The sequence below is a fragment of the Notamacropus eugenii genome, chromosome 7 (genome assembly GCF_028372415.1).
Source record: "Notamacropus eugenii isolate mMacEug1 chromosome 7, mMacEug1.pri_v2, whole genome shotgun sequence".
NCBI classification, from domain to species: domain Eukaryota; kingdom Metazoa; phylum Chordata; class Mammalia; order Diprotodontia; family Macropodidae; genus Notamacropus; species Notamacropus eugenii.
Genome location: NC_092878.1, coordinates 17,313,751 through 17,341,426, shown reverse-complemented (window position 1 = coordinate 17,341,426; position 27,676 = coordinate 17,313,751). Strand labels below are relative to the sequence as shown.

The window sequence follows — 27,676 nt, the reverse complement described above, 5'->3', positions numbered from 1 at the left end:
CCTATTTTATAGATGAGGGAACTGGGGCTCAGAGATTTTAAGTGATCTGCTTATGGTTGCACAGTTAAGTGTGGTAGTAGCATTTAAACACATTTCTCTTGTGATCTTGTATCTTCCATTCTTTCCATTATATCATCCTGCTATCATGAAGGACCCCATTTGTATTTCCTGCTCCAATCCAGGTCCTTGTACGCAGAATATTAAGAGTGGGATTGAATAACTACATTGAGACATTATAGGAGCTTACAAGAGTCACTTTGAGGTATAAGAAAGGCAATGTGAATCCTTCAACAACATTCATGAGATCCAGACCTAAGAAGAAAATGGTAGAGAAACAAATGGGAACATCTCATTTCCATGTGTAACTCCCTTTCTGGAGGTACTCCCCTAAATTTGCACTACCACTGGCAGGTTAGATCTCCAGGAGGGCAACTGATATCTCACATTCTCCAGGCAATCCTGAGTAGCTATACTCCCAATACTTTAGCTCATGATCTTTCACTAATGTGTTACCCACTGAGAACCAACTGTTGACTCAGTTACTGCTTAGCCAAGGCATATAGGCAAATACATAGCAAGAACAGTAGTTACATAATATCTCCTCCAAACCCTGGGATGCCCTATGGTATGAGTAATAGCCTAATCCCCTCCCCTGTATAAATTTAGTTTTGTCCAGTAGTTTTCAGTAGTGTCAGACTCTTTGTGACCCCATTGGGGTTTTTTTTTGGCAAAAATACTGGAGTGTTTTGCCATTTTCTTCTCTAGTTCATTTTACAGATGAGGAAACTGAGGCAAACAGGGTCACACAGCTACTAAGTGTCTGAGACCGGATTTTAACTCAGGTCTTCCTGACTCCAGTCCTGGCATTCTATCCATTGCATCACCTACCTGCCTTGTAATGAAAAACTAATGTGCTATAAGAAAGGACCATCAGGAATATTTCAGAAAAACCTAGGAAGACTTAAATGAACTGATACAAAATGAAGTGAGCTAAATCAGGAGAACATTGTACACAGTAACAGTAACATTGTCATGATGACTAACTGTGAAAGATTTAACTCCTCTGATAAATACAATGATCCAAGACAATTCCAAAGGATCCGTCATAAAAATGACCATCTACCTCCAGAGAGATCTGAGGAATTCAGCACAGATTGAAGCATACTTTTTTCACTTGCTGTGTATTTCTTTCTTTCTTTTTTTGCAGCAAGGCTAATATATTTTGTATGACTTTACAAATATATGATATCAAATTGCTTGCCTTCTCACAGGATGGGGGAGGGGAAGGAAGAAGAAAGAGAATCTGGAACTCAAAAAAAATGTTAAATGAATATTAAAAATAAGTAATTATTTTTTTAAATCCTTGAAACTTGACTGGCACAGAGGACTAAAATCTCATGCTATTTCTGTCACTTCCTGATTCCCTGAATGTAAAGCAGCCAGGAGGAGCTCCAAATGGGCTCTGCTTGGCAGGAAGGCAACTCAGAGGCAGGAGAGCTTCACTCAGCAGAATCAACTTAGGATGACCCTTGTTAAACACTCTCCTGCTATGAAAAAAGTAAATCTCCTTTTGTCAGCTGTTGAATGACTTACACTTGTCTCATTTTATTCCAACAGGAGACTGGCCTGAGTGAAGCACAGCCCAAAGCATGCACTGTCTCATAACTATACTCACAGCAAGAGATAGGGGCATGGGGGCAGTGAGAGGGAATAATAGGCACAAACTTTAGGTACAATGGTAACTAGGTACACTCTAAGGGAGCACTTGTGTCCAAAGTGGGTCATGACTTTGGAACTTCAGAGCCTCAAAATCCTTTATCTCACCAGAGAGTACTCACGAAGTCAATGATCACTCCACTGCTAGGCTAGACTGGCACACTGCCTGGCATCCCTGCTGAGTCTCTCAGAGGCCTCTTTTGTCACTAGTAACAATATGAGGTTGTAGTAGATGACCTCTAACATCTCTTCCAACTATAATTTATTTAATATTATAGTTAAGTGCTGTATCCCACCAGGACAGGGACTGGACCTTATTTATCATATCACTCCAATCCTTATATAACTTGCCACATAGTAGGTAGTAAATGAATATTAGTTGAGTTGTTTCTTTTTTCTAGACTGGACTCAGACCAAGAAGGGAGCTATTCTTATGTAGTTATGTGGCTGTCTTTGTGACTCACTATATAGTTGTCATTCTTATCCTTTGATTTGATCTGTGGGAATTGATGCCCTCCTCCCTTTATTCTGCCAAGTAAATGCTTGAGGGAAGCAACATAATGGGATCATAGATCATGTGAACCAGTGAAATAATTACATAGCTCAGTCTTAATGACAAAAGATAATTGTCAGGGTGGAATGGTGTTACTAACTACTTGTAGGTCATACCACCAACATGTTCTCCAGGGAACATACCTCCAGCTCAAGTCACTGCTGGCTGAGGGGGAAGCACAATGACATGGCAGCCCATGAACCAGAATTGAGTAAGTGCCAAATTAACATGGAAATGAGTCAGAGATCTAGTAAACGTAGATCTTTTTCTGGAACTGAAAAGGGTAGGGAAATGAAAACTCAGCAGAAATGGGGGCATTTCTTTCTCTGTTTAGCCCCTACCAATACTGTTTACTAGGCTGTATACTGAAGACATGGACAGCACACTATAATTAAACCAAGTTAACAATGATATCACATACAAAGATAACACACAAACTGGAGGGTTTGCAGTGGAAGCCCACTTAATTGAAGCAGTAAAAAGTCATATGAGACTTTAGGACATAGTGGTAGAACATGTTTGCCCAGGGACACTGGTCAAGTAGAATCAGTACAGGGATATTTTAGATGGCATTGACTAAAAATATTGGTCATTCTTCAAAAGGCTTTTCCTAAGAAGTACCTGTCTGTGCAATTTTCCCATTTATTTATGCCAAAAGCCATTTTTGTTTGAATGGCTGTTTTATTGGCTTATATTCCTTATCCAACCATGTCAGTCCAGAGGCTATATAATAATGTATTAGAAATAGTTTCATAGCCTTTCCTAAGCCAAACAAGATATAAAAACTCAACCAGTAGAATGAAAGGGTATGAACTAAGTGAGAAATGCTTTGTAGCAATACCTTGCAATCTTAAAACTGTCCGTTCATTTGTTTATTTAGGTATTTACTTAAAACAACACATTTAGTGGAGAGGAAGGTTGGTGTAGTGGGTAGAGTGCCATGCTTGGAATCTAGGAGGATCCAAACTTTGAAGCATTCTGGTTGGGTGACCATAAACAGTCACTCAACATCTCAGTGCTCAAGGGAACCCTCTAAAACTATAAGTTGCAAATTAATTTCTGATCTGTGGCCACTTCCTTGGCTGGTGGATTCCTCCCAGAACCTCCATTTTAAGGAATGTGTCCAGGTTTGCCATGTATTCATTTTTCTCTTGGTCCCACTGACTCTCCAGACGTTCTACACTTTCTGCTACAGCAGCCTTCTTAAGTCATGTTAAGTCAAAAAGCATTTATTAAGCACCTATTAAGTGCAAGGCACTGTGCTAGACAGTGGGAATACAAATTTGTTGTTCAATCACTTTTCTTCGTCATATCTGACTCTTTGTGACCTTATTTGGGGTTTTCTCAGCAAGGATACTGGAGTGGTTTGCCATTTTCTTCTCCAGCTTGTTTTACAGATAAAGAAACTGAGGCAAAGAAAGTTAAGCAACTTGCCCAAGGTCACACAGTGTCTGAGATCAGATTTGAACACAGGAAGATAAATCTTCCTGACACCAAGTCCAACACTCTATCCATTTCACCAGCCAGAGGAGTATAAATACAAAAGAGGGGGAAGGCAGTTTCTGCTCTCAAGAAGCTTATATTTCAAAAAGGAAGATAATACACAAAAGAAAGCTGAAAAGCTGAAGAGGTAGAAGAAGACTGAAGGTCAGGAATTAACTGATGATGTGAGAATGATGATAACCTAACATTTACACAGAGCTTACTACACGTCAAACGTTGTGTTAAACACTTCACCATTATTGTCTCATTTGATCTGAAAAACAATTCTGGGAGGTAAGTGCTATTATTATCTCCATTTTACAGATGAGGAAACTGAGGCAAACAGAGGTTAAGTGACTTGTCCATGAAGGACTACAGCCTCTTGAGGAATGAAGGCATGGTTAGCCTGGGTGTTCTCCTTCAAAGAAAGTTCTGAAAGGAGCTACCCAATCAAAGGGAGAGGCTGCTAGAGCAGAAGATACTTCCATGTGAGAAGTCCAGGGGCAAAATGAAACTTCCAGGCTGAAGAGGATTTGGATGACTGGCAGAGAAAGTCCAGAGTCAGGAGGACATCTTGGAGTGGAATGAAGGAAGTTTACCCTAGAAGTTTATTCTGTCCTACAGTCTTCTCACCCTGAAAGTTCACCCCATTGCCTTTTCCTCTAATTAGGAGGATCCTCCCAGAGCCTCCATTATATAAGGATTATATTATATATAATCAGCCATGCTTTCATTCTTTTCTCTGCTCCACTTCTGACTCTCCCAACTTTGTACAATTCAGCTTCCTTTTCTGTTATCTTCTCCCATTAGAGTGCAAACACCTTGAGGGCAGAAATTGTCTTTTCTTTTTGCTTGTATCTGTATCCCCAGAACTTAGCATAGTGTCTGGCACATAGGAAGCATTGTAAATGATTGTTGACTTGTTATTGCATAGTTATAGAATTTTCTACACTGATGAAATTAGAAGTGAGTCCCATATTTGGGCTGGTATTTTTATGTTTAAGGCCAAGAACAGAATAGAAGTAATCTTCATTCATAACTCATAATTCTGTATCATCTTTATTTTCTAACACAATTTCCACTCGACTTAAAATAAATAACTAGTAAATATTAGTTTCTTGCCCTATTGGATTAATTTATGCTTAAGTAATTTTCTTGCTGACCTCTTAAAATAATGAGATGCTATAGATTTATTTCCGGCTTTCTTGAAATTTTTCTCCAGTTTTTTCTCAAAAAATATGTTATTATGGAAATTCTTAAATGAATACCTGCAAACTGTGGACAGTCATATGGGGAAAAAAAGCTCCAAGTCACTAATAATAAAAGAAAATCAAATTAAAACAACTCTGATGTCCTACATTATGCCCATGAATTTGACCATGAAGATTAAAAAGGAAACTAGCAATTATTGGAGAGTAAGTAAATTGGTATATTGTCGATGGAGTTGTAAAATAGTTCAACCATTCTGGAAATAATTTGGAACCATACCCCAAAAGTCACTAAAGTAAATACACCTTATTCCCACTGATATTGCTTTTAAGTACGTACCCCAAAGAGGTAAAGGATGGGTACACATGTACCTATATGTACAGAAAAATTTATAAGCTCACTTTAAGTTGTAGCAAAGAACTCGAAACAAAACAGATATCCATCCATTGGGGAATGGCTGAACAAGTTGTGTTATATGCATGTAAAGGAATTTTATGGTGCCATGGGGGAAAGCGTGAAGGAAGTAAACATTTATATAGCATTCATTACATTGCAGGCACTGTGTTAAATACTTTACAAATATTATCTCATGTGATTCTTACAACAATGCTGAGATATAGGCACTGCTATTATCCCCATTTTACAGTTGAGGACACTAAGGCAAATAGAGGTTAAATGACTTGCCCAGGGTTACACAGCTAGGAAGTATTCAAACTGGTTTTGAATTCAGGTCTTCCTGACTCCAGAGCCCAGTACTATAGACACTGTACCACCTAGCTTCCATAAGAAATCAGGAATATGTTGGAGAGATTTGTATGGACTGATACACAGTAAAATTAGCAGAACCAGTAAAATAATTTGTGTCATGAACACAACAATGATATGAGTAGAAACAACCCAGAAAAACCTCAAATCTCTGACTAAAGCATCGATCGAGACCACAAAAGACAGAAGATGAAACAAACTTTCTACCCTTTGAACTAGAACAGGTATCTACAAACTGCAGCCTATGGGCTAAATCCTGTCCATGCCTATTTTTTTAATAGCTCTTGAACTAACAATGAATCTTGTATTTTTAAATAAAGTTTTATTACATTTACAAATGTAAAAGTCATTCTTAGGTATCAGGTAATACAAAAAAGTGGCAGCTAGAGTTGGCCCTCATTTGTTGACACCCAGAATTACAGAGTTAGACAAACATTTCTAGACATGGTCAAATTGCTGATTTGTTTTCCCTGACTATTCATATTTCTTATAAGGAGGTACATCTGATGAGGAGAGGGGAAGATGGGTTGGAGGACTGTAATAGACACGGGAAAAAAAGTTATGATATTTTATCCATTGAAATGGATTAACTGTTATAACTCGGGCTTCTCAGAGTATGCCCAGTTTTAATATGGAGCTGGCCTTGAGGGGCCTTTGAGCATATCCAATTTGTCTAATGGGGAGTCCTTCTCCCCATCCCTTCCCATGTAGATGGGGGTAGCTTCCTTTGATTTGCTGGTTATGTCTTTAAAAGTGGTGAAACTGAGCCATGTGATCTATTTTCCACTGTGCTCTTTTCGGTGACTCCTATCTTCTGCACCCAGCATGGAGACCATGAATGGAGACGGTAAAGACAGTCCTTCCCCAGTTTACCTCTCTTTCACCTCAGCTCTGAGAAATGAGTCTGATAAGGTTTCTGTTTTGGGTTCTTTGTCATCATTTTCAGATGCTTGGAGGTGATCCCTATGTGACTGGGAGTTTGAGCCATGATGACCTTAGAACTGCAGGCAGGGTAGTGCAGCCATCCAGCCAGCTGACCCACCAGGCTAGAAGCCCTAAGAAGCCAGGGTGAGCCCCAAAAAGGTTTTAAACTTGGAAGTGGCAATGTGCTGTATGGGAATAGAGCTAAATTGTGAACCTGATGCCCTTACCCTGCCCGGGGACTGAGATGGTACAGGAGGGAAAGAAATTATGCTTCCCACTCCCTTAGGGGCAGTAAATTTGTATATTTTAAAATTTATTTTTGGAAGCAAATACTCTTTTGTAAAAGTTTAGGTGTTATGCTGTAAAAGCTAATTAAACAAAATTGGGTGGTTGTTTGATGTTTAACATTAAGTTTTCAATAACTAGGTAGATACACTTAGTAGGCACTTTACTGTGTGCTAATAAATAAATAAAACATGTAATTTAAAAATATATAAAAATTGAGCTTTAAAAAAAAGCAGATGAATTCAAGAACCTGAATAATACAGTGGAAAAGAGCACAGAATTGAGAGGGAAAAAAAGAGAAGTGAACCCTAATCTCAAGTGCACTATTTATTAGCTGCACAACCCATGTCAGATGCTTTTCCCCTCAGAATCTTATCTGTGAAATAAGCTAGATTAGATTATTTCTGTGAATCACTTGAGGTAGTGCAGTGGATAGAAGGCAGGACCCAAAGTCAGGAAGATCTGAGTTCAAACCTGATCTCAAACATTGATTAGCTGTGTAATGCTGGGCAAGTCGCTTAACCCTGTTTGATTTAGTTTCCTCATCTGTAAAATGAGATGGACAAAGAAATGGCAAACCACTTCAGTGCCTTTGCTAAGAAAATCCCAAATAGGGTCACGAAGAGTCAGACATAACTGGAAGGACTGAAAAACAATGAATCAGTCATCACTGGCATTTAGTCATTGTGTAGCAGGGATTGTATTGAAGTACTTCACATGGATCATACCCCCCAACTCTCTATCTCTAGCAGCATCTATGGTGGCTATCAGCCTACAACAGAGATAACATGTGCTTGTCTGGGTGATCCTGAGACTAGACCTTAAGTCCCTGGATCTCTGTCTCTTCTGCTTTCCTTGAGTACCCACCACCAAACAGAAGAGTGATCCCTAGAGATGGACATTTCGGTGACCTAGAAAAGTCAAGAGATCCCAGATATTGAATGACAATGGTAATACCTACATCTGAAGTGGTTGTCAGAGGAAAAGAAGTACCACTGCCAGAAAAAATCACCAGTTGGATTATGCAGCCGAAGGGTTAATGCCCAAGCTATCTTCTATGCTGCCAGGAGATTTAGGAGTTGCAAAGGCATAGTAAGTCAGAGATGAAAAGTAAAATACCTATTCACCGATCCTACAAGTCTTCCAGGAGTCTTTTCTTTCTCTTAGGAGAGCACCATAGCAGCGATATGTAAAAATTTATGGTTTAAATGTTAATATCAACAGATGTGAAAAGTTACTCCAAATCACTAATAATTATAGAAATGAAAATTAAAACAATTCTGAGTTTCTGCCGTGTACTTCAGTTTGACTAAAATGACAAAATAAAAAAATGACAGTCGTCGGAGAGGTTATGCAATAGCATGCACATTAATTAATATACCACTGATAGAGCTGTAAATTTGTCCAATCATTCTGGAAAGTTGTTTGAAAGTAGACCAAAAAAGTCTCTACCCACATATACCCTTTGATATGGTGACAACACTACTAGACTTATACCCAAAAGCCATCAGAGAAAAATGGAAAACAACTCATATGTAAAAATAAAAATATTTATAACAGCCCTTTCTGTAGCGGCAAAGAGCTGGAAGCTAAGAAAGTGCCCATGAATTCAAAAATGGCTGAACAAATGGTATATACATGTAATGGAATATTATTGTATCATAAGAAATGATGATGGGAATAGTTTCAGACAAACTTGGGAAGACTTGTAGGAACTGATGGAGGACAGAACTAGAACAATTTGTATAATAATAGCAAAATTGTAAAGAAAACAATTAAGAAAGACTTAAGACCTCTGGTTAATGCAGTTACCACCTAGGATTCCAGAGGACCGGTGATGAAGAATCTCTGTCTTATTCACCTCCTAAAAATGTGCAAAATGAGAGAAATATTTTCAGACATAGTAAATGTGGGGATTTTTTTTTTTGCTTGACTATACATATTTATTACAAGGCTTTTGTTTTCCTTTTGGAATTAGGGAAAGCAACAGTTAAATAAAAAGAAGAAAAGAGGGTCATTGAAGCGTTTTTGAAAAATGCACAAATGAGAACATAAGGAAGATCTGTAGGACCCAAAAGTAGGATATGTTTGAAAATAACACTAAATTTGTTGTATACTTGGAAGGAGAAGTAAGGTGAATATGGTGCAGATTTGTGTTTGCATGTGTAATACTCTTTCTTATCTGCTTTGTTTATGGAAATACTTATCTTATTTGGGGTCTGTTAAATTTAGAATAAAAAATAAAATTTTAACAGAGAAAGAAGTAATGTTTTTGAGTCTTCTTTATTCTATGCATTTCTTTTATGGTTGAGGAAATAAATAGTTGCCCTGTACCTGAGGCAACATGGTGGAGTGAATAGACAGCTGACCTTGGGGCCAAGAAAACCTTAATTCAAGTCCTACCTGTACATATAGTGGTTGTGTGACTCTGGGCAAGTGACTTTATCTTTCAGTAGGCAATCCTCTAAGACTATATGTTGCCAAGAGAAGGTGCCAATCTGCACTGGTGGATAGAGTTCTCATTCAGGAGTTCCCTGTACAATAAAAGCTCATGTCTCATCCCCCTATCTGATATCAACTACTTTATACATTGAGTAGTCTTTCAGAAGGGACCTTTAAGGAGAGACACCAGACATGAATGATACCTAAACTTTGTTTTAAGAGATTTTCCCTAGAATTCTGGGGTATGGGTAAAATGATGCAGAGTGAGAAGAAAAAAACTCCCAAGCCCCATTTTAGGGGTCAGGATCCCACAGGGATGTATCTAGGTTCCATGTGAATCAATGGCTAGGGTTACTTTAGGTGACAATTGGAAACCCATGGAAGTTCAGTTTCAGTTTAAAACTATAATCATATGAAATTGAGGGAGACGTGGCCACATCCAGGGTGTCTCAAGTGGCTTAACACTACACTTTTTTTGGTTTACCCTGTGTTTTCTCATATTCTTGGTTAAAAGTAAAGTTTTCAGTTTACAGAACATCTCTTGCTTCTTGTTACTTGAGGGCTGTAATGGATTAGTTCCAACAGAAGCTCAGGGATTTATGGATGCTTACTGCTTAAGTCTCTCATGAGGAATTGTGGTTACACTTTACCTGATATAATGCAGACGTGTAGAGACAAAAACTGATATTCAGCACCCTCTTGTGGCCAGCATTTGGCTATGACCGACTTAGTACATCCTGCAAATCACTTAACTATTGAACTTGTAGAGCCCTATTGTTTTTGAGGGATAGAAGGAGAATGTTTTTTTAAATAACAGTCTTTATGCTTTAGTTTTTCTTGGTGAGTCTGATATATTGGTACTAACTGAAGTGGGCACTTTGACCCCACTTATCTCCCCCTCAGGATTCTCAAGTCCCCTGAGAGGGACTTGAGAGTCTTTTCCCTATTATCATTGGTTTGAGTCCTCAGTGGACTCCATTATTAGGGGCCAGTGACCAGCACTGTTTCATTTAACTACTTAACATTAAGTAGCTTGAAACATTTTATCCACATATTTTTCATTTTAATAAATAAAGCTTATTCATAGTTTGGGATTCTGAATCATAGACAGAACTGAGGAAAACCAAATAGTTAACAGGACCTATGCTATTAATGCTAAAGTAAATGCATGCTCTTTTGCATATTAAAGTAACCTATAGATATCAAAGATTATAATGTACCTCACACACCTTATTCCAATCTGATCGAAGTAGGATTCTCATTTGAAAACCATGCACCTGATATGTACTCCCTTTGCCCTGTAATATAAAGGGGACTAGAACTTAGTCACTTCTAGAGAGATTAGAGGTTATTTATGGACAGTTTCAGTCCAAAAATAATTTCCCAAAGTTTACTGTTGTCACTTCAGTTGTGTCTAATTCTTCATCACTCTGTTTGGGGTTTTCTTGGCAAAGATACTAGAGTGGTGTGCCATTTCCTTCTCCAGCTCATTTTACACATGAGAAACTAGGCAAACAGGTTATGTGACTTGCCCAAGGTCACACAGCTAGTAAGTGTCTGAGGCTGGATTTGAATTCAGGTACTCCTGCCTCTAGATCCAGCTTCATATCCATTGTGTCATCCACCTGCCCAAGTTAACGTTTAGGCTGAAGGTATTCTACACAAAGTCTATTCCACTGAAGAACATAGGACAACGTCAGAGGATTAAAGAGGAGGAACACTGATAGTTGCTTCTTCAAATTTTAGATACTGTCATAGCTCATCAATACAGCAGTTGGAATGCATGCTACCTTATCAGAGGTCCAAAGATTTCCTATTGGCATTAGTAGCAAGTAACACCTCCACAGACTTCTGACATCTTCAGCTGGGCTATAAGATCTAATTTACTTTCTAGGGTTTTAGAAACTTTTATTTTATGATCCCCATTATAGATCTCTACACTTCCAGTTGTTTCCTTTGGCATGCCTCTTGATCAACATCTCTTTTTGGCCACAATCTTGGACATAGGGATTGCCTTTATCAAAGGGAGATCCTGTTTCTTGCAGCAGACAATCATTCAGGGCTCTAGCAATTGACATAAACCCTGAAGGATCAGACCATCTAAAAGTACCAGGTTGTAGTTTTCACCACTTTTGAGAATCTATGCTTTGCTTCATTCACTAAGTCTCAGATATCTCTGATTCTGAAGACTTTTAATTTTATCTGATTCATCAAGTTAGACATATGGATTTTCTTCTGACCCTCAATTTGTTTATCTTCCTCACAATATTCCATTATTTTCAGTTTCTATGTTTGCACAGGACAGGCTTTCTCAACATTGAATTCTTCTGCTTTCACATTTATTTCTTCTGCTTTGAGATATGTTTAATGAATACTATCATGTGTTTGATCTGCTTTTGTACATAGGCATCACTAGGACCATGGTGATTGCAATGACTACACAGAACTTTAACTTTGGAGCTCAGCTGAAGAGGGGCAGCCCATTAGGTAACTTTTACAAAGGAATATTTACTTCACATATTTGTGAACATATCAAGAATGAATGTATGAACATTTTCCTCCACATTTTGAAGACATAATTCACCCTATATCTCAATCAGGAAAGGAGGGATGGATATTAGATTAAAAACTTAGCTTTTTTCCTATGTAGCATTGGTTCTACCGAAATGCCACTCCAAAGGTGGCATCAATGTGGGATGACACTTTCTGATAGACTGGGATCCCAAAGATCACTCCCAAAGTTTCTCCTTGGTCCTAGGAGGAAATTGATTCTGGGCTAGCTATAACACTTAGATTGGATTCTGATTCTCAGATTATTTTTGTTTGGACTTCTGAACTTGACTAGAAATTCCATGCCCTGTACTAGAATGGAAAGGAATGAACAAACAGGCTAAAGTAGATCCCTTTTCTTGGGGGTCATATGATTTCAAAGGGGAAGAAAGTCCTGAGGTCTTTCCCCTTATGGCATAGCTTCTGATTGCACATCATCACAGCTGAAGACAATAAGGTGACATAGTCAATATTCACTCAGATACTTTTGAAGACATTGACTGTTCTAGATATGCAGCCAATTGAAAAATTCCCTTCCTTAGCATGTGGTGAGCCAACTAAAACCAGTTACAGTATGTCCACATGTGGGCACTTTGACCCCACTTATCTCCCCCTCCACACATGCTCCACAATCTCTCTAAGATACTTCTCTTACTTGACATCATGATTCTCCTGGGAGTAGCTACTGAGTATCCTTCATGTATGGATGCCATCTGAGCAAGCTGATGGGTCTGTCCGTGTGCCAGAGCCTCTTTATACAGGAATCAGAAGCATTTCACCCTACCTTCACAACTGAGAATTTTAGTCATAGGTGATATAGACATCAGTTTTTATAGTATTATTTTAGGGGTACAGATTAGGTCCCTCTATGTGATGTAATATCTGAAATTTCATCATTAAGAGATTCTTCCTATTGGCTGGAGCTTTGGTTAGTCTTTTTATATAAAAGTTCTTCACTAGTAGAAATAACTCCTTAACTTCACTTTACATCTTGTGTAAATCACTTTCTGGAAAAATAGATTTTGATGGAACATAGAATATCAGATATGAAAGAAATGGGGCCTAAGGACTGAGGACAAGAGGTAGAGATTTTATGTAACAAAAACCTTGGAACATTATATTCAAGCCCACTTGTAAAAATAGGTATTTAAACATACAAATATCAACATAAGTTTATCAATAAATCTAAGTCCCCTTATACTAATTTTCTCTATACATTCACTTATGTGTAAATGTATAATTATTAAAATCATGTAGCCAGGGATAAGCTCAGTTACCAACTAGAAGAGGCTACTGCAACAGTTTCATGCATAAGATACAATTTCTGTTGTAAATTTCCTCATTTTTCTCAGCTATAAAATGAGCTGGAAAAGGAAATGGCAAAGTATTCCAGTATCTTTGCTAAGAAAACCCTAAATGGGGTCATGAAGAATTGGATACAACTTAAATTATGAAACAACAACAACATTTCAGTTGAATGATTAAATTGGAAGCCAGACTGAAGAAAGTTGAGAAGAAAGTGAGAGAAAAAGAATTAAAGACTTTCTTTTATAAATATAGATAGAACTTTTAATTGTGGATGGACTTCTCAAGGAGTTTAACTGCAAACAGCAGAAGTATAGCATGATAACTAGCAGGGATGGATGGATCCAGGGATAGCTGGGTTTTTTTTAAGGATAAGAAGATGTAGACACATTTGTAGGTAGCAAGGGAAGTAGCCAGCAGAAAAGGAAAGACTGAGAATGAGTGAGAGGATGGGGGAAATGGAGAGAGCAATCTATTGGAAAGTGTGAGATGGAATGGGACCACTTGTGCAGGTAGGAGGAGTTTACCCTAGCAAGAAAAAGAACTGCCTTCTTCATGTGAAATAGGAATAAAGGAAAAGATAGTTACAGAAGACATCTGTGTGAGGTATGACAAAAAGAAGGGGAGAAGAGGGAAGTATTGGAAGGATTTCTTCAGTGAAATATGAGACAAGATTCTCAGCTGAGAGGGTGGGAAATAGAGGTTTGAGGAGGGATGAAAAGATGTGGAAAAGCTGCCGTGGTGAATGGGATAGTGAATTTATTAGGAAGGTGTTATAGCATTATGGTGCTAGAGTGAGGGCAAAGTGAAGATTATGTAACTTAAATATGCTGGACCCAGTCAGCATGGTTTCATTATTTTTCTCCAGTTTTGTTTAGCAGCATATGAATAGGAGTGAAAGAAGATGGTGGGAGCATTCTAGGATGGAATTAATAATAGGATAACAGTGTCAAGATAAGGAAGAGAGGAGAGGATAGCCCATGCCAGGGTGATAGCCTGCGAAGGAAATGAGGGATGGAGTGGAAGGATCACCTGGAGTGAAAGGTCACAAGGAGGATGAAAAACAGAGTTAGGGGTTATAAGGCAAAGGGAAAGGGGTAATGATAAAAGATTATGGTCAGATAAAGGAATTTCAGAGTTCATGAACATTGAATAACAACACTTGGGGAAGATGGCAAGGGTCTGACCATATCTGTGTATAGCTGAGGTGGGGTGGAAGAGTCAGTCATGGGAAATGAGTTAAGTTGAGGAATTGGAAAGTTAGGATGTTTAAGAGAGTTATCAATATGTCAAAGTCCCCTAGTATGAGAGGAAGAGGGAAGAGGGAAGAAAAAACTCATGGGGTAGGGCCAGAGAAGTCTATGAAGGAACTGGGTCTTAAAGAAAGGAAAAGTTATGGAGGAGAGAAGATTTTTAGCCAGGCATTTAACTCCTTGAGGAGGGAAGGAGAGTGCCTTGGAAGTTGGTAGATAACAACCACTTGATTGGGTGATGAATAGGGATTGAATAGACCTCAAAGAGGAGAGGTTACTAAGTGATGGTGGTAGAGTAAGAGAGTTTGGAAGTACCTACATAGAACAAAGAATATTCTAACTTCACCACTATGACTAGTGATATAGTGGGATGGGATATGAGTGAAACTGCAACCAAAGCTGGAAAGGGTGACTAGGGATGATATGTCATCAGGAGAGAGCCAAGTCTCAGTGGGTTCTAGAAGATATAAAGAGCGAAAAAAGAAATAATTTAATATGAAAGCAAATTTGTTATCTATGGAGTAGGCATTCCAGGAGGCAAAGTGGAAGAAAGCATGGGCAGATCTTGAGTGGTACATTGGAAGGTTTGGGTTGAGGAAGATGAGATGAATGGAATGGGCAGTGGGAGACAAGGATAGGGATTTGTACAAGGACAGTCAGGGCTTCAGAATCACTGGCATGGGGTGGGAGTATACTAATTTTTGAGAAATAAATTCAGGCAGGTTATCATAGTAATTTATTCACTTCAATATCAAGGAGCCAAAGGTTATTCCTACTGAGGAAAAGTAAGGTCATTGGAAAATTTGATCTTGATCTCAGAGATTCTTTCCTGTATCAGATAGGCCTTGGGCTTCCCTAACAAAACATTTGAAAATTCAGATATTAATCCTAGAGGTAATTTCACAAAAAAGTGACATTATTCCCTTCAAGGAAGAAACAGCCTCAATGGCTGAAGCCAATTTAGAAGAGAAGTCTAACAGAACATAGCAGCAGCAATTTTGCAGAGAAACAACAGGGGTAGAGAGGACTGGTGGCTGAAGAACCAAAGGCACAACCAAAGAAAGAGTTCTGTTCATGCTCCAGCTGTGTTTCAGGTAAGATGCAACCCTAGGAGCATAATTTGTCTGGGGAATGTTTCCTATCACATCATCACTAAGGAAATTTGTTAGAAATTTGCATATGTTTGCATATGAGGAAGTCCCCCCCCCCCTTTTTTTAACTACTTACTTCCATTTAAAAGCTTTGCTACTTGATTCAGGGTTTCTGGACTGCTGGTGGAGAGTGCAGGAAATAGGCACTTGAGCACTATTAGTGTAACTAAGATTACCTGGAAACACACCATCCTGGCCTTGGATAGCATTATAAAAGATATTATCAAATTGATGTATGATCAAGAATGAAGGTAGATACATCATGTGGGGATAGAAAAATAGAGAGCCTGTATGATTCATGGTATCCCATACTATTAGAAGATCCAAAGAAAGACCCCCAGAAATATTTGACTCCATACATGTTATATTATTAGAATAGAAAAAAATGCTTCAGTCCTTTAATTTCAAGGTTTTTACTAAACAAAGAAAAATAATAAATCATACAGACTTTTTCCTCAGTTAAATATTTTCACCTTTGCTGAGGACAAATAGGAATAGTTATAAATTGGTGGATATAGGCTTATAATTAGTTACCAGGAAGAAATGTCTACTGAGGATTGACCCTGAGTTCATTATCAATGGAGGTTATGGAATTAAAAAAAAATTTTAAAAAAAGATTAAAAAAACAAAATGGACAAATACTTGTCAAATATTTTAGGCATCATTTCACTTAAAGTTTGATACTGGGGGAATAAGCTCATCATAGAGTAGGTATGACTCTTTACTATCTGTGTGTGTTCGTCCTTTGTTGCCGAAGAAGACAATACCATCAGAGAAATAATGAGATGACTTGCCCTTGACTTTGTTTTGAGTGAGGGAGGGCTGTGCAGGTCAGCAGCCTCACTTCTCCTCCAGAGCCATCTGAATATATATATGTATGTATTATGTACATATATGTATATAATATATAATAATATAATGTATTATATACATACATACACACACGTAATAGTAGCCATCTCTGGGAGGGGGAGGGAAGGAAAAAGGAGGAAAAAAGAGAGTTACATGATAATTTTATTATATATTTAACAGGAATAGCAAGTTGTACATAATAGATTTGTGGTTTTATGTACAATCTTTTTTTGTCTATGCTACTATGTGATGAAAATACTTGTTTAGTTTTTCAAGTTCTGAATAAAATAAATACATTTTTTAATAGGAAAAGATCTCTCAAACTTAAAAAATTATCACCTCCAGCAGGAAATTCTCTTTGGTCCCCTTAGCCAGGTTCACTGCTCTTTCCATCTTTGCCTTGGTACAGCTTTTACTCCCTCATGCAACACATCAAGGCTGTGTTGTTCAAATTCATAAATGTGTTGGTTCCACTTTCATTGATAGAGAAGCAATGTGGTTCAGTGGATTTGGAATATAGGAATCTGGGTTCAAATTCAAGATATTCCAACTACCATTCATGTTACTCTTGGCAAATCATTTCCTCTCAAGCCTTATTTTCCTCATCTTTAAAATGAGAAGGACCTCTGATGACCCTTTCAAGTCTAAATCTATGTTTCTATGAACCAGATGTTACTAGAACACTGCCAGCATTTTTTCACCCAACCTTTAAACACCTTAGACTTCAGAGGTAGTATCCTGCTGAGCACTCTAGCATATTTGATATCAAAGATGCCAAGCACACCTCAGAATACGGAAGGCTAAGCTTAGAGCTGGCTATGCTTAGTGGAGTGGTACTTCAGAGTTAGCAGACAAAAAAATTGCTGATTTCCACTGCATATTATATATCTTGCAGTAATTATATCTAGCCTATTCATAATTCATATTCATATTGGGGCAGTTAGGTGGTATAGGGAATGGAGTGCTGGGCCTGGAGTCAGGAAGACATCACCTTGACTTCAATTTCTGGCCTCAAACACTTATTAGCTTTTCTAGTCACTTACCCCTATTTGCCTCAGTTTCCTCTTCTGTAAAATGAGCTGGAGAAGGTAAAGGCAAATCATTCCAGTATCTTTATCAAGAAAACCCCAAATTGGGTCACAAGGAATTGAATATAACTGAAAAATGAGACATCAACAGTATTCATAAATCTTATGGTGTGAATGGATCCTCCAGAGATTCCCAAACTTATTTGGCCTACAGCTCTTTTTAAAAAAAATCATTAAATCCCCCTCCCTGGAAACCTACTTTCTTTAACTCTAATTTTTTTAAATTTGCATCATTTCAAAAAATATAAGGTTTTTTAAAATGACACATCTTAAATTTCATAATTTATTGTAAATTTGTGGCATTTTTCCTGCAAGTCATTACACGAACACATTCTTGCCAAAGCATGCTGCACTTCTCGACAACCTGCAACATGGTAATCTGCCAACACTTGCTTGTTAAGACCTATTGATGGACTTAACCACTCTTTGGTTATAACTTGCATTTTGTGTGTTTATTTGGAAAATAATATAATCACTATGATTTTAACTGTTACACAACAGATGAAACATGTACAAGTGGTTTTTCAAAATTTTCTTCTCTTCTTTCCTTACGCTTCCACTACCCTGTCATTTTTACTGAACACCTTCCAATTGCATGGGAGGTTATTATTTGCCCCACATTGTTCCATCATCTCCCCCCACCTCACTGCAGTACTGTCCACTCTGGGAACTTACACTCTAGAGAAAGTTGGCAATTATTCTCAGGAGATACTGTTGCCTCAGAAGGGGAGGAGAAATTTGAATACTGGCTGGCATTTGTTACTGAAATGCTGCAAGAATAACAAGTAGTTGCCACAAAAAAACTATATGCATGGAATAGAAAATCAGAGGGCCTGCATTGTGTATATTGCCCATGTTAAATATGGAAAAGCCACCTGTTAACAACGTATGAATGCTTGAGGGTCTAAGAGTCTGAAAATCTTCATATCAAATCTATAATTACAACCCAAGAGCAGGAAAAAAATAGGAAAGCTCAGTGATTAAGGAAGTAATCCTCAGGAACCCTGCCAAAGGACCCCACCAAGAGGAGTTTTTGTTATAAGTATGAGCAGGATGAACACTTATGGGTTTAGGACACTTAAGATGAGAATAAATCTTAAGGATTCAACAATTTTAGAAACTTATTGGTACCTTTTGTCTTTCATTTCTGAATACTTCTCTTCCTACTGAGTAAGGCATCCCTTGTAACAAAGAATATAAAAGTGGTTCAGCAAAACTGGCCAGCACAACCAATCTACTCTGACAGTATGGCAATGCACCTTCAGTCCAATACACCTAGTGTGCCCTGCCTGTCTGTAAGAAATAAGGAAATGGATTTCTCAATTCTTGCTCTCATACTAAACACACTGACGTTCCTTCAAGCACCCAAACTTCCCAATTCCTCAATCTATTTATTTTACTTGCTATGACCTGCTCCTACACTTCCCCTCAAACAGTTGTACTCTTGAACGTTCATGAACTCTGAAATTTCTCTAATCTGGTCATTATTCTTTATTATCTTATCTTTTCCTCTTTCTTAGGACCTCTGGCCCTATTCTTTGTCCTGGTTGACCTCTAATTTTTCCACCTTTTTCAGTTCCTTCCCAGGCCATTTTCCCCACACTAACTATTCACTGTACACTTCTCCCTTCCCTACTTCAATCCCTTTGAGAATCAGTTGCACCCTGTATTATACAGTCTTCTACACTCCATTTTCTTGCCTCCTGGCTTCCTATTACTTATCCTGCCTCATCAAATTCAGTATTCCTGGATAGCTTACTCCTTTTCTCCTGATTCACCTTTTCATCAAACTGCTGACTGGCTGCCCTTCGAATGTGACTGGTGTCCTAACACGGGTGGTGGCTGCGGGGGTTAGGGGGCAGGGGGCCCCCCAGGTCTCTCCCTTGCTCCAGACCCTCAGACTCTTGTACCTTCTACCCCGGGGCCTCTGGATGGGACGCGGCTTGCAGAGCTCCCCCCACATCTGTATTTAAGGGGGGCCCCGGGCCATCCATCCTTTTGTTCCCCACCCGCCAGCACTACTTTAGATTTTTTCACAGCGCCCCTACGTGGGGTGCCCCCTCCCTCCCCTCCCTTTCGCTTCTTGAGGGTGGGGACCTTCTTTATCCTCAGCTCTCAGCTCGGTGCCTGACTGACCCCCTGATGAGGTACCCCTGAAAGGCCACTTGGACGGAACCAGTTGGTCCACTAGTATTTATTTCCTAGAGGCGCAGTCCTCCACCGTCCACCCCTGAGCCCGCAGGCGACAAGGGCACAAAGCTGGGCGAAAGGAGGCATGACTGAGGTGGGACTGACGGAGAGCTACAGATGGGGAGCAGACGGGGAGGGGATGAAGGACGAGAGGGGCGCACGGGGAGGGAGGGGCGGATCGGGACCCTCGAGCTGGGAAGGCTCCTTTAATAAGCTCCAGGCCCCGCCCCCTTTCCCTCCCACGCACGCTCCCTCCGGGCTCTCCCTTAGCCGGAGCAGCACCGGAAGTGGCGTCATCCGGCTGACCCGGAAGTGCTATTTGGGAGGCGAGACCGCGGCTTCGCGGGGTCGCGCTCTCGGGGGTCGCGCTCTCGGGGGTCCCCGGGAAGGCACGCGATCCGGGCCTGCCTCCTTCTCCGCGGCGTCACGAGGCAGCCGCTGCCATGACGACCCAGGCAAGTTTGGTGGCGAACCGAGGCCGGCGTTTCAAATGGGCCATTGAGCTGAGCGGCCCCGGAGGAGGCGGCAGGTGAGGCGGGCACGGGAGCCGCGACGGGCACGGGAGCCGCGACGGGCACGGGAGCCGCGACGAGGGCGGGACGGGGAAGGCCGGGGCGGCTCCCCCCACCCTCCACGGGCCCCCTGGCTGGGGAGGAGCCAGGCCTCGGGGGCGTGGCGTCCTGGGCCCGAAGGGGCTGAGTGGGCACGGCGCTGACGTCAGTCGGGGGCCCGCCGCGTGCCAGGCACGAGGTCGTTCTGGGCGGGACTCAGCCGGCGGGGAGCCGGATCATGGGTCCGGGGAGGGCGGGGCGGACGTGAGACGCTGGGGTAGAATCCCCAGGACTCACCCCTTGCGTCGTCCCACGTCTCGCGTCCTGATGCCGGACCTGACCGCGTGACTCCCCGACCTCTCCAGCCTTGGCGGGCATCGCCCCTCCCGCGCCGGGCAGCCGGGCAGCCCACGCAGTCTCTGCTCACACGACGCACCATCTCCCGCCCTGGCGCTCTTGCACCGCACGCCCTGCCCTCCCGGGATGCCCTCTCTCCTTCCCTCCTTGGAGACGCAGCTTCCGGACTTGCCCTGTCCTGGCTTCCCCTCTGCCCTTGTGCTTGGCCCTCCGTGACGCCGGTCTTGAGGTCACGCGTGTTTGTACGTGCCCTTGTTAGCATGGCAGCTCCTGGCCTGTCGCTTCCTTCTGGCACGGAGAAGGCACCGAACACCTGAAGACAGGTGTCAGGGGCTTCAGATGGCATGTAGCCTAAACGCCTTCCTTTTAGAGGTGGTTCAGGATGAAGAGCGTGGGTGATGCCAGCCCAGAAAGAAGTTAGAGGAAAGGGCAGGGTTTTGGGGGGAGAGGGGCATTTGGGGAGATCCCTAGCCTCTGCTTCTTGGTCTGGTTCTTTAGGGGCCGAAGTGACCGGGGAGGTGGCCAAGGAGATTCCATGTACCCAGTGGGCTACCTGGACAAGCAGGTGCCAGATACCAGCGTGCAGGAAACAGACCGGATCCTAGTAGAAAAGGTACAGAGATTTAAGGAGGTGACCAGTGCCTCTGAAATCTTTGAGCTCTGCCTTTCTTCAAGGATGAGAAAAGGATCTCTTTAAAGACAAAGGACTTATAAAATAAAACCTTGGGCCATTTAGAGGGAATGGAATGGGGCAGGGATGAGGAGGACAGAATCCTTCTTTTTTCTCCACCATTAGAAGCTGGAGAAAATTGTCCCTGAATAACCCCTTGGAAGATAGCCTGAAAATGTTAATAAGCAGGCTTCTCACTCCTGTTTTCTAATCTTTGGATGAGAGCTCCTCAGATGGCAGCAGAAAACAAATTTGAAAAGTCATATTGCTGACAAACCTTGATGAAGGTAACTAGAAGTAATTGGTATTGGGGGTGTTAGTAGCCATTGAAGTGAGGTTAGCTAGGTGATGCCATGGATGGAGCACCAGTGCAGGAGTCAGGAGGACCTGAGTTCAAATCTCACCTCAGACACTTGACCCTCACTAGCTGTGTGACCTTGGGCAAGTCACTTAACCCCAACTGCCTCATCCTGGGTCATCTCCAGTCATCCTGATGAATATCTGGTCACTGGATTCAGATGACTCTGGAGGAGAAGTGAGGCTGGTGACCTGCACAGCCCTCCCTCACTCCAAACAAAGTCAAGTCATCATTTCTCTGATGGCATGGCCTTCTTCGGCAACAAAGGACAAACACAGCGATTGAAGCAAAATAATCATATGTTTCTTCTAGCGTTGCTGGGACATTGCCCTGGGTCCCCTCAAACAGATCCCCATGAACCTTTTCATCATGTACATGGCAGGCAACACCATCTCCATCTTCCCCACCATGATGGTGTGTATGATGGCCTGGCGGCCCATTCAAGCACTTATGGCCATTTCAGCCAGTAAGTATTGATGTTAACAAGGTATGCATTGTCCTTTCAAGCACACAGTCTGTCTTCCCCAGAACTTGGGAGGCACGTGTTTTCCCCAGAGTCTTTGAGGTCTAAAAGCCAATTCATTAGGGGATATCCCCATTGAAGTGACTTGTTAGAAAAGCCCTTTGCTACTGAGAAGTGAGGCTAAATTGCTTATATTTGAGTTTCTCTTTTTTTCTATGATCATCAGTTCCTCAGCCAGAAGCTCAGTCTCTTAGTATGTCCTTGTATGTATTATGTTGCGTTGGATTCATCTTGATACCTCTCATTGCCATTGCAGCTTTCAAGATGCTGGAGAGTTCAAGCCAGAAGTTCCTCCAGGGCTTGGTCTATCTCATTGGGAACCTCATGGGGTTGGCTTTAGCTGTTTATAAGTGCCAGTCCATGGGACTGCTGCCTACACATGCATCAGACTGGTTGGCTTTCATTGAGCCCCCTGAGGTAAGGCAAAAAGTAGGAATTTAAACTTGCCTAAGTTGAGATGTAAGCAACAGCTGACTGTGTCATCTACCTTATTTGTCAGAAAGTGGAGTTGGAGTTAGAAAAACAGACTTAGGAGACAAGCACATAGGGAGCTTCAGAAAATGTTTGAGTAGGTGGAAAGTAGGAGAGCTTGGAGTGGAAGATTAAACGGAGTTGGTGAGAAGCTGCACTATAACATTTATCATTTTTTTCTTTCTTTTTTCTTTTCAGAGAATGGAATTCAGTGGTGGTGGGCTACTCTTATAATCAGGGGAAACCGCGAATTGGCACCCTCTCACCCTTGGATCCCATTTGGTTTTCGTCATTTGTCCCTTCTCAATAACACTTCAGTCTGTTCTGCTTCACAAAGATCTCCTGTGCTGAAAAGAAGAATCCAAAAACTTCTTTTCTCAAAGGTGAAAACAGAACAAAGCTTATAGGGTTAGAGTACAAGAGTACCAACAAAGAAAAACTACAGAGATGCTCCTGGCTGAAAATAATGTAAAAAACTTTATTTATGTTTCTAATACAGAGCAAAAACAACAATCAGAACCATAATTCTATGTAAACAAGAGTGGCTGCTTCAGCCTCTCCTCTCAATAAATTAAACTGCTCAGAACAGCTCTTGGAAAAGAAAACAAAGTTGCATGAGTTCCCTTAATCCATTTCCCCTAAATCAAAGGTTCTACCTCTAAATGATATTAAAGGGGAAAAATACTGCTGGAGACAATTATGGTAGACTTGAGAAACTAACGCAAGCTTCAGATTATACATGATGAAAAGGAAAAAAGAAAAGAAAAAATAATTGTTAATACCGGACTGAACGTGGGCATTTTCTACGTGCCATGGTATTTTATTTAACTTGGGAACAGAGGAAGGTGACTGTGCTTAATCCATCACAGGGTAGGGAATGGGTTCCTTAGGGAGAGGCAGTCCCCAGCTGCCTCAGGAAGCTGTGAGGCATATATGAATATGAAGTAGTGATCTTTCCCCTGCTAAAAGACTGGCCTCAGTATGATTTTTAATCCAGCTAGTAAAGGCATAGACCAATAGCATGAGGATATTTGACACTACACTCCCTGGGAATATTATGGCTAAATCTCCAAATTTGATCTTGTCCCAAAGATAGAAGGTTCTTCCCCTCTCTTACCTCTGTGAAAACTGACAGCCCCCTTCCCTAAGGTGCATTCTCTTGTTGAGTTTTCAGTATTGCTCTACTTTGCAATGATTCAGAGACACAAGAGACAAAAATACATATACAGTGGTCCACACAAAAACGGGAGTGAGAGTCTGGTTAGTGGACAATACTCTGTCATGTAACAGTGATTAAAAAAAAAAAGATGGAGGCAGAGGGGCTACACACATAACCTCCAGTTCCCTCATCCCTTTAAAAATATTCTGACTATAAACTTCAGGGAGAATTTCCTTAAAACCTTTCATTTTTCTGTCTAGATTACATTAATCTCCCTAACCTAACCTCACCTCTCTAACATCATCACCCTTTTGGAGCAGGGGGTGCTGGCTCAGAGAAACTAAAAACCCACCAGGAAATGAAATGATTTTTGGAGTATCAGGTTGCAAAATCTAGGCTCTTGGACAGAGCCAAGGAGGGAATTTTCTTCTGGTATTGAACTCCAGTCCCCACCATAAAAAGGAAATTGGTAGAGGGAAACAAGGAATAAAAGGTGCAACATGAGCTATAAACATTCACTACACTCTTCCTGACACCTTGGAGGAAGAACTGAAGCTAAGACTGGTTAAATACTTTGTTCTGTCCAAGGAAGACAGGAATTAGAGTTGACTTGGTTTTTGCTCTTCTGTGTCGTGGGTGGCTTCTAATGATTTTCTTCAGTTATACTGAATGGTCGCCTTCTCTGTCCATGGAGCTAGCTGAATCATCAAAATGTTGCACATTCTGAATATAAAAGGGCTCATTTCAAATGCTACTGAGTAAAGAGAGATGATAACTATCTTCGGTTTAGTCAAGTAACAGCTGAGTCCATGAAGTGGCCATGGGCCTAGGCAAGGTGGAGTGGTCCCTGTACATGAAATATCTGTAATAGATTTTAGGCCAACTTCAGGGGTCTGAAATTATTGCCACAGCCATATAAGGCAAAGATTTCCTATGCCTGGAAGCAATACCTTGGTGCTTGGCAAAAAAAAAAAAAAAAAAAAAGGTTTAACTTGTAAGATTACCCCCTCGGTCCAGTCCTTCATAGCATTCTAAGAATGCAAAGGAAATTGGCAATTCCAAGGCTTCTGATTAATCTCTGAGTCCAGAACCAGGTCTTTACAATCAAAGTAAAGGAGGAAACTGAGGGAAAGGGTAATGTCCCCCGCTCCCACCCTAAAACAAAACCAAACAAAAACCTCATGTCTTAAATTGTCTGTGCATTGCTATCAACTTCCCCGCTTCATCTCAACTCCAAAAACCAAGCCACACAATGAGAAAAACTGGAACTTTCTAAGCAAAGTCAATGCCAATTCATATTCTGAGTCATTTGAGGAGGAATGAAAGGAATTTAGCAACTCAGTGACTTTGGCACTGTGAAATAAGGTATGGCACCAGAACTTTAAATTCCATTGCTGAATTCACCTCCAAAATATAGGCTCATTTTATTTTAAGTGATCTAATTATCCTTGCGGCAGGTCAGCCAGTGTCCCAGTTTGCTCTTTGTGGTTCTGTACTGGTCCTACTAAGCAGAGGATGGGAGGAAAGGGGATATGAGCCCAGTTAATTTCTCGTTACTTAACATCCAGTTTGTTTATTTTGCCCAAGTCACTCACCTATAAGTGTCCATGGACTAGAGCAGCTAGCTGGGGTTTGCGTGAATGACTCAATCACCTAGATAACACTGCCTTTAAAACAGTAATTTCCCGTGTAACATTGCCTCACAGTAATGCCGCAGAATGGGCCAGATTTGGGAAACTTGAAATACTCAGTGTACACACGATGTACACACATGCTTTAACCTGGGATCAGACTAAAGAGCAGCGTCTACTGGGGACAGAAAGGGCTCTGTGTATAGGTTTGTCTCATTCTTTGCAGTACCACAGTACAGAATGAGGTACTTGGAAGGCAAGCGCACTGAAGATGAGCTGAGAAAGTTTTCCATATGGGTTTGTTACAGAGAGACTGAGTTGCCATATAGTGGTGGCTGTGGATATTTTTCGTGGAATGTTATACTTCTCTGAGCATCATCCTTGGAATAAATATCCTGGAGTTCAGAGTTTCTGCAGGAGATCACAACCGTGTAAAGATTTCTGAGATCCACCCTGCAGTTTCAGTCTTGCCCAAAGCAATGACTGTGCCTGCTGTCCTATTTACATTTACCCTTTGGTCCTGGCTCCTTTCTGCCTCATCTCTTTTTCCTTTCTGGTTGTGACGTACGCTAGTCTGGGCAATGACAAGATTTTTAGGTCCCATGGATGAAGAGGGAATGCCTCACATTTATGTACTGCTTTCTAGTTTCAAAACATTTGACTTGCTGCTTTTAGAGGAAGTGTGAGGGTTAAGTGGGAAGAAGGGCAACTCCAACTCCCTTTGCTCTAAAGCACAGGGACAGGAGGTCTTGAGGCTCAGCTCCGCAAAAGTTCAGCATCACATACGTACACAGAAAACAGCCCTCTAGTCCAGTGGGAATGGCAGCAAATAAAGTGCCAGATCATCTGAAATTTTTGTGGAGAATTGAAACCTGTGAAGAGGGTTAGGGTCAAGCAAAACAGATCAGGTACAGTTAGGAGTAGATGGTGATAACTTCACTGCCTCCTCCTCGTACAAGAAGAACACGCTCTAGCCCTTCGGTAAGCACCTCCAGGAACTCCATGTCTATACAAATGTGTCAAGGAGTCAAGCAGAGCCAGAACACACTAACACATTCAATTTGCATCTTGATACCCAAAGGCTTTTTGTCTTCACAGAACTGAAAAACAAGTATCAAGACATGACTTACCAGCTAGAATCCAATGTGGTCTTGTGCAAAAACAGTTCAAGAATCTAGTCACATTATATCCCATACTGGATATCCTTCCCATCTTACACAAGAGATATGTTTTGGAAATCTCAATAGTTGTGGATTAACCCATGTTGTGCTTTCATATTCACCCTCAAGTAACAAAGAACCAGAAGTCTATTGAAACATGAACCTCTAATATTTGTTTCTACAAGGGTTTTCAAGGATGATTGACATGATTTCTATCACTTCTGCTTCCCCACCAACAGCTCTTCTTGCTTCCTTCTCCCTGTGAGTTGATCTGGTGGGTAAAGGGATCAATGCATCTTGCCTTCTCACAGGGTATCCCACCCCAAACTGGCCCTTGTTTGCAGACGGGGAAAAGAGCCTTTTTCCTTCATATAGAAAGCTTTATCTGTAAGAAAAATTATTGGAAGAGGAGCTGTTTGAGAGGGACTTGATGGGATAGGGATCCAGATGAAAAAATGAAATCTATCCCAGAAAGTCTTCACCTTACAAAAGTCCTTCACCTTACAAAAGTTAATAATTTTAAAAGTCATGAAGGCTATGTAGCTTCACTTCTGTGAATTTCAAAATACTTTTGTTTGGAGCAGACTAAATTATTTTTTATAATCACACAGTCATTATATCTATGTCCAAGGGAAAGATTCATAAAAACAAAAAAGAACACAGTGTTTGGAAAGGATACAGTTCTCATCACCTTCAGGATTTCGGGGTGGCCCTGGCATGTTCAACAATACCAACTTTGCTTCATGGGATTTGTTGACAATCACTTCATTCAGTTTTACTGCAGTGTGCATCCGCCTCACATTAGACTGGTCTCTGGGGAGAGGACAAAGTACAAGCAGAGGTAGTCCGGGGAGGAAAAATGAGACTAAAGCTGAGGCAGACAATTTGTCCGGCCTAAATGTGAAGAATGGTAATTTGGTGGGTAGGGGTAAAACTAAATTGGGGCATACCACCAGTCTAAACTTCTCTTGCTTTTTTTCTTAAGCACCTTAGAAATACACCAAATGTAACTTCAAATTTTAGGGCAAGAT

At 40.9% G+C, this 27,676-nt stretch overlaps 2 protein-coding genes and 1 pseudogene across 7 annotated transcripts in view; 1 reads left to right on the top strand and 2 right to left on the bottom strand.

The window, feature by feature from the left end:
* Positions 1-11,170: 11,170 nt before the first annotated feature.
* Positions 11,171-20,062, bottom strand: LOC140514636 (V-type proton ATPase subunit E 1-like; annotated as a pseudogene).
* Positions 20,002-23,304, top strand: EMC4 (ER membrane protein complex subunit 4). 2 transcript variants are annotated; one of them, XM_072625252.1, is made up of 5 exons: positions 20,002-20,294; positions 21,172-21,286; positions 22,014-22,167; positions 22,481-22,641; positions 22,894-23,304. In XM_072625252.1, the coding sequence occupies exons 1-5, from the start codon at positions 20,209-20,211 to the stop codon at positions 22,927-22,929; spliced, it is 552 nt and encodes a 183-aa protein (XP_072481353.1). In that variant the 5' UTR covers positions 20,002-20,208; the 3' UTR covers positions 22,930-23,304. The 2 variants fall into 2 exon arrangements, with proteins under 2 accessions (XP_072481353.1, XP_072481354.1); XM_072625253.1 differs by lacking the exon at positions 21,172-21,286 and having other exon boundaries at positions 20,025-20,294.
* Positions 23,305-26,124: 2,820 nt separating this feature from the next.
* SLC12A6 (solute carrier family 12 member 6) overlaps positions 26,125-27,676 on the bottom strand; it is a 93,903-nt gene continuing 92,351 nt past the window's right edge. For all 5 annotated transcript variants that reach the window (XM_072625237.1, XM_072625236.1, XM_072625234.1 and 2 more), the window contains 2 exons: positions 27,325-27,458; positions 26,125-26,491 (listed from right to left, as the gene is read on the bottom strand). In XM_072625237.1, the coding sequence (XP_072481338.1) occupies positions 26,400-26,491; positions 27,325-27,458 (226 nt within the window). In that variant the 3' untranslated portion in view covers positions 26,125-26,399. The remainder of the gene's footprint in view (positions 26,492-27,324; positions 27,459-27,676) is intronic.